We start from the raw sequence: 7,011 nt of genomic DNA, 5'->3' as shown, positions 1-7,011 counted from the left end.
TAAATTACAAATATATATTCCTAGTTAGAATTACTGGCACTATTGGTAAAAATAAATAAATAAATATCAAGAAAAATTCCTCTGCTCTCATTCAAGAACAGACTCCAGCATATTCAGTTGCCAGACACTACTGGAACTTCAAACGGAACCGGGTTGTATGGTCAGATGGAGAGAAAAAAAAAAAGCTTTTTGGCAGCAAACACACAAGTTGGGTTTTGTGCACACTAAGATAAAAACATACCCCATACCTACAGTTAAATATACTGCTGGATCTTTAATGTTGTAGACTTTTTTGTTTTTGTTTTTTTTTGCTGGAAGTCCTGGACAGCTTGTTCAGATAAAGTACATGGCATCATGGATTCTATCAAATACCAACAGAAAAAAATTAAATCATAACCTGACTCCCTCTGACAGAAAAAACAAGTGAGCCCAGAGCGGTTTGTGTTCACAATGCATGCTTTTGTATCAATATCTGAAAGCGATTTAAAAGGGTCTGAGATCGTTTGGAACGTTCACATATGGACCAAAAATTCAGCAAACTGTGCTCAAACCCCTTAAAAGGACCAAATTTGAAAACATCCTCAGAGAAAACATTTATTTCATAATGACATTGTGATTTTTTTTAAATGAAAGATCAAAAGGTTAAACAATGCAGATTTATTTTCACAGCCATATATATGTATATTTCAGTTGTAAGTTAGGCCTATATTAAAACATGAAATGTAGGCTACAACTTGACCTGGACACAAAGGTGGAACAAAACACAGGTGTGTTCAGATGAGTTATTTTTAGAGCTGAACTACTTTTAACTTGACAAGAGTATATTATAATAATAATTTATGAGGCCATGGGAGAATTAAAATAACTGCATTTTATTTAAGGTATAAAAAAAAAAAAAAGTAAAGCCATAATTTAAACCTATATATTAAATATGCAGCTTCTTTTGTGCTTAAAATATAAAATGTAGGCTAACTTTATCTGAATGTAATGGTGGAGCAAAACACAGGTGTCTTAAGACATGTTTCTCAAAGCTGAACTACTTTTAACCTGACATGGTGTCTAGCTGAGTATATAAAATTATAAACAAATATAAATGACTGTGTGTATTGTATGTTTCGTACATGCATGCATTAGTGTTCATACTTAGCACAGTGATGTCGGCGTAGGCTTCCTGTGGGGGGTCTGTATAGAGCTGGCACACGTATCTTCCCTCGTCTGAGAGAGACACGTTGGATAACGACACACGCAGCTCGTTGTCTGAGAAATTGACCAGCTGGAATCGAGCATCTTTCAGGGCTGGAGAGTTGAAAAAGAAAGAGAGCAGATGATAGAATGAAAAGTCACATTTTAGCACTTCGCTTCCAGTGCAAGCGACAATAGAAACATGTAGGAGATAATTAGCAGTATTTTTCCCATCTGAAGGCTAAATTGTGTTTCCACTGAAGCAAATAAAGGCAGCCATATGCTTCTTTAAGCTATTGCTTATAACTGACACCATGGGAGCTTAACAAACGTGCAGGCTACAATATATTCTTCAGATTAGTTGAAAGGTGCTCCATGGGAATAACTGAAGTGATTGAGATCACTTTACACTCAGGACCACGGGTGCATCTATTTCTGGCATCGTCTGACCTGAGCATTGTATTAAAACAGGGACAGTAGCCATGGGACATGCCATACTAGACCACTGTGACACCCAAGCGCCTTTTAATTTGAACACCTCAGAGGAAAAAGTTCTTGCTTTGTGGTGAGCATGTACAGTATGTGGGTGTTTCATAGACACTTTTGTCTCTGCAGACTTTTAGCGAATATACACCATTAAAATCCACTCAATTTGACGAACAATGTCCAACAGTGGATATACATGCAAAGTGTGTACTGTAACTGGTTTGATAACATTCTGTAGTGGAAACTACATTTTTGGAATAAAATGGCAGACTTCTTTGTCTTTCATAGCTAACACATCTTTACATATCTTAAATGGATAGTTTACCCAAAAATGAAAATTACCCTATGATTTACTCATCCTCAAGTCATCCTAGGTGTATATGACTGTCTTCTGTCAAACCAATGAGTTATATTAAAAAAATGTCCTGGCTCTTCCAAGCATTATAATGGCAGTGAATGGCTGCTAACTGTCGTACACGCGTTCATGAAAGGGTGGAGTTCCAGCGGATGATGTAGGAGTAGCATAAGCACTGGTGAGAATATGCTAGTCTTGCGAGAACCAAGTTTTGTTTACAGCAAAGGAAAACCAGTCTCCTTTTGACTTATATCGAAAACCTCTGACATTTTTCTTTACAAAACCTCGTTTTGTACTTCTAATTTGTTTGTTTTGCTCTCTCTTCGTTCACCTACATCCTATGTCATCCGCTGGAATGCCACTATCTCGTATACATGCAAGACAGTTAGCGGAATCTAGATATTATGGTTTATAAAGTTTTAAATATGGATATTTTTCTTACACAAACACATCACATGTTTGCTTCGGAAGGCATTTATTAACCGCCCCAGAGCAATGTCCCCTAACTACATGCGACGAGACAAGCAATTTGGGTGTCCACACCCAATCGCGATGCGACAAAATCAATCAAATATCACAGCCAATCAAAAGCTAGTGTGGGAAAGCTCTCTCTGGAAGCGCACTGCACTCGCAATGAAAATAAATGTAAATGTAAAACCTTTTTAAAATCATAAAATGTACATACCTAGTGACTGATACCATCTTTGTTATGGAATACGCTTGTTGGTTCACATTGAGTTCGCAGTTTTAACGTACATATTTGCTTACATTTATTTTCAAGATCTGAGGTAAACTACCTGTTATTGCTTTCAGCATGGCTGTATAAGGTCACGCAAAATGATATTGAAACTCGTATTAGGTTTAAATTTTAATAAAGTTAATAACTTTTAAAGAATTTTTAAACACGTTTAACTTTGAATAAAGCACATAATTACCTGAGATTATCTTGTTATATAGTTTATATGTTGTTGTTCCAGCCGTGATGTCACGGAAATAGAAACCGTTTCTAAAATAGAAATTTCGCGTGTGACCACTGCGGTTGGTTAGGACAAAATCTCTTGATTAACATGGAAAAGATACCTTTTATTGCGTGTAGTTAGGACACGGTGTTATGATGGTTGGATGCACTTCACTTTTAATATAACTCCAGTTGTTTTCATCTGAAAGAAGAAAGTCATATACACCTAGCATGGCTTAAGGATGAGTAAATCATGGGGTAATTTTCATTTTTTGGTGAACTATCCCTTTAAATACTTAAATATTTCGTTTTTGACATTTTCAAGGTTACTTTTGATTGACACTGAAAACATTACTCAAGTACACAATCTCTCTATATAAAAGCCATTTGAAAAGAGGCAATGTGATTTTCACATAATAAAATAAAAATAATAAAACGTTGTAATAGGCTAATTATATTTAAAAGAAGAAACTGAAGAAACTGGGACACCTGTATGCTTATATCAAATATGACTGACACTTCCTCAGTTTAAAGGCAGATCTGAAAGCTCCAACGCGGCTGCGAGAATCTCACGCCGATCCAAACTTACGCTTCTCTCTCCTAATTACGAGGAGGAACGGAATCCTTTTGGCCAAGAATAATGAGGAGTCCATTAGGGTTCGCTTTGCCGGTGTGGGAGGCTGAGCGTGAAAAGTAAATGGTGCTGAGGGTGAAATAGAGAGTGAGAGATGGGCGAGAGAGAGATGAAAGGCTACCGGCACCCCCCACCCCCATCCGCCCCCCACTCGCAGATAAATTCCAAGCCGATCGACAGACCATTTACGACACCGAGAGCACTCACGCATGCGTATGTTCTTGCCCGCAACAGCCAAGTTCAAAGGCGCACAAAAAAAGAGAACCATGAATAAATAAATAAATAAAGAACTAAAAGGGGAAATAAATAAAGAAATAATCGGGCATCATTAGAGATTTTTGAGGAAAATGGGATCATGAAAGCAGGCCCTGATGGCGCGGGGTGTTGATTGTTCTTGGATCCAGCTGGTTAGCCATGCTCTTTCGCTTTCATTCAAAAGAAAGAGAGAGAGAGAGAGAGCATGTGCGCGCACAAGAGAAAAAAACATATTGCTCTACAAGGGCTGCAGTCTCTCTGTGTGCTCCGCAAAAAGATAAAGATCTTCACCGTTCTCTATTACGAAGGGCTTTCTTATACTTGCATTTCCCCACGCGAGCCCCCTCAAGCCCCCTGTCCCATCCGCAGCGTGAGAGATGTAGAGAGTCCATTTCTTTCACAGATCACCACGCACATGCATGTGGAGACTGCGCTGGAAGACACTGCTGCCAAGGCAACGCATTTCTCACCTTTGATCATGATGTCAGTGCGTCGTAAGCTCAGAGCGAAAATACAAATAAATAAAACATCACGCACATGTAGCTTTCACATCTTTATTTCACTCAACACAAGTGTGTGCGCAGTTTACACAGGTACATGTCTGAGCTTGGGAGTAATAAAGCCACACAGCAGCGCTATGATCTCAGCAGCCATTGTGGTGCTCTTTGTTTTGAAACACCAAGCAGTGCGCCTTTCATGTAGCCGCTGCGTAATGTGCGACTAATTAGAATGGCCAGCTTGAAATCGGGAATGTGGCTGTCAAGGGGAGGGCAGGCAGAAGCTAATGATTTAATTCAATTTATTGATTGGGGAAATGTGGGGATTAAAATAAACTGATAAGGAGCAAGAAGCCGGTTTATAATCTATTGTGATTGTGTGTCAGGTGGAGAGACAGCAATAATTAGAGCATTATGAAAACATGAATAAGCGCGGTGTCAGCTCTAATGGGGAAAAGAGAGGGCAAGAAGAAACTAGGGAGACCATATAAGTCAGGCGAATAAAACCGGGTAAGCTTTGGAGGTAAAGAAAGACTACTGGCTTCTGGAGAAGAATTGAGGAATGTCAGATGCACCGATCATGACCTATTTCACCTGCATGTGGGTATGAATAGTAAGAAAAGTAATGAATAGTAAGCGTGTCCATGACAAAAAAGCAGAAGAAAAAAATAACTTGAATACATAAATAAATAAAAAGCCAAGTAAAAATATATATTTCTTTCAAAGTATTTCCTTTTTTAAATATCATGAATTATTCATTCATAAATACCATTACATTTTTGGAGTTATATCATGCATTTTACAACCTGAACTAAACTTGCCTTGTCAAAAAAGGTCAAATGGTACTGTTGTGATATTTTTACATCATATCTCCCAATACATGTGAGACCTTAATTAATTAAAAAAAAAAAGTTTCAAAACATTTTTCAAGGTATTAATTTGAATTAATTCATGATATTTAAAACCTGAACTAAACTTGCCCTGTCATAAAAAGATAAAATGGTGCCAATCCTTTTTTTTTTAAAGATTTATTTTTGGCATTTGTTGCCTTTATTATGACAGAACAGTGTAGAGATGACAGGAAGCGAAGTGGGGGACAGAGAGGGGGGCGGGATTGGGAAAGGTCCTTGAGCCGGGGTTCGAACTCAGGACGCCCATAGCACAATGACACTATATGTCGACACACTGCCCATGAGGCTATTGACACCAACAAATGGTGCCAGGCCTGATATTTTTGATATTCCTTCAAAAAATATCAAATGGATTTAAATTTAAAATGAAAAAACATGCTCATCATATAACAGATGTATTCAAAGCACAACAATTGTGTTTTAAATAAATAAATAAATATATATCCAGATAATACATTTTATTACATCATTGACCCATGTTTTAGAGTGAAAAAGGAGAAAAAACAGCAGAGAAAAATTTGAAGTTGGAGGGAAGAGATCAGTGGCGCCATCTGAAATGGAAAGTTAGAGGTGTTTGGATAAGGTGCACCAATTATTCATTCCCAATAAGAACAGAAAAAAGGTAAATAGGGTCAATTTTGCTTTCATATCAACTTTAAATGAGAAAAGTATGTAAAGTGCACAAACAGGCAGTTGTAAAAAAAAAAAATATGCCTTCAGGACATCCAGATATAATTTACATACTCGCTTTGGTTTATTTTTGGAAAAGGAGGCGGATGAAAAAAGTCAAAACTAAAAAAAAAAAACAGTGCTTTGTGACCCAAATAACAACAGCATGTCTGACTGTGTACATGCCCTTTGCTGCTTGCTGTAGCATTTTCGGACACAGAGCCGGACACAGTGACAGCGAGAGCTCGCGGGGCCCCAGGAGGTTGTCCCACCACCGTGAGTGGGAATGTTTCTGTCAGCCAGCTACATCCAGCGCGCTGTGGGAGCGGTGGAAAATGAAGCTCAGCGTGGTTTCCGGTCCCTTCTGAGGGCATGCTGCCCAGTAAACCAGCTTCCCTGTCTGACAAAACCCTTTAAAGCTCATCACCCTGAAAAAAAGCTCGGACAAATGCTTTTGCAGTCCGTGTTCCTTTTTTGTTTTTTGAAACTGTCTTTAATTTGCTGGGGATTTTTACAAGGCTTTAACCTGTATTATGTTCTCAGAGTTTCATTTGGGCAGAAGGCGTAGGGGAACGGTGATGCTGGTCTTTGTTCGTTGTTTTAATTCTCGTCACAATGAGTGTGTGTCGTAACATAGGATGACTGGCATATATGCAATGGCCAGCATATGCCATACATGAATCTGAAAGGCTCAGAAAGTAAAAACAAAAAATTATGCAGCAAGGACAAAAAGACAATGTGAAATAACACAGTCACAGCTTTGTGTCCTCTCAGCATGGCACATTTCAGAGAAAATAGGAGACTTAAAATATCATGCACTGCTACATAGTGCTGCTGCTACAAAATGCTTTCTACGAATAAAATTTGTCTTAGGTTTCTCTGAATAAAATCTACCTTGTCTCCAAAGATGACATACAAGACAATCAATATTAAAGAGCATTAAGGCCCTTTCACATGACATGAAGCAATGTTCCCCAACGCATCAAACTCAATGGAGTGAAGTTATAGTAAGCTAGTTGTATTGCCAAAGTTCAAACTATTGAACCTATTTGCCAGTAGGGATG

General features: G+C 38.2%; 1 protein-coding gene across 5 annotated transcripts in view; it reads right to left on the bottom strand.

The window, feature by feature from the left end:
• The window catches only part of LOC107693522 (cell adhesion molecule 1-like), a 336,159-nt gene that overhangs the window by 66,340 nt on the left and 262,808 nt on the right, over positions 1–7,011 (bottom strand). For all 5 annotated transcript variants that reach the window (XM_016492934.1, XM_016492937.1, XM_016492936.1 and 2 more), the window contains one exon: positions 1,144–1,296. In XM_016492934.1, coding sequence (XP_016348420.1) covers positions 1,144–1,296 — 153 coding nt within the window. The remainder of the gene's footprint in view (positions 1–1,143; positions 1,297–7,011) is intronic.

The sequence above is a fragment of the Sinocyclocheilus anshuiensis genome, unplaced genomic scaffold (genome assembly GCF_001515605.1).
Source record: "Sinocyclocheilus anshuiensis isolate Anshui unplaced genomic scaffold, SAMN03320099.WGS_v1.1 scaffold1208, whole genome shotgun sequence".
Taxonomy (NCBI): domain Eukaryota; kingdom Metazoa; phylum Chordata; class Actinopteri; order Cypriniformes; family Cyprinidae; genus Sinocyclocheilus; species Sinocyclocheilus anshuiensis.
The sequence above is the reverse complement of the archived record's forward strand: the minus strand, read 5'-3'. Positions and strand labels throughout refer to the sequence as shown.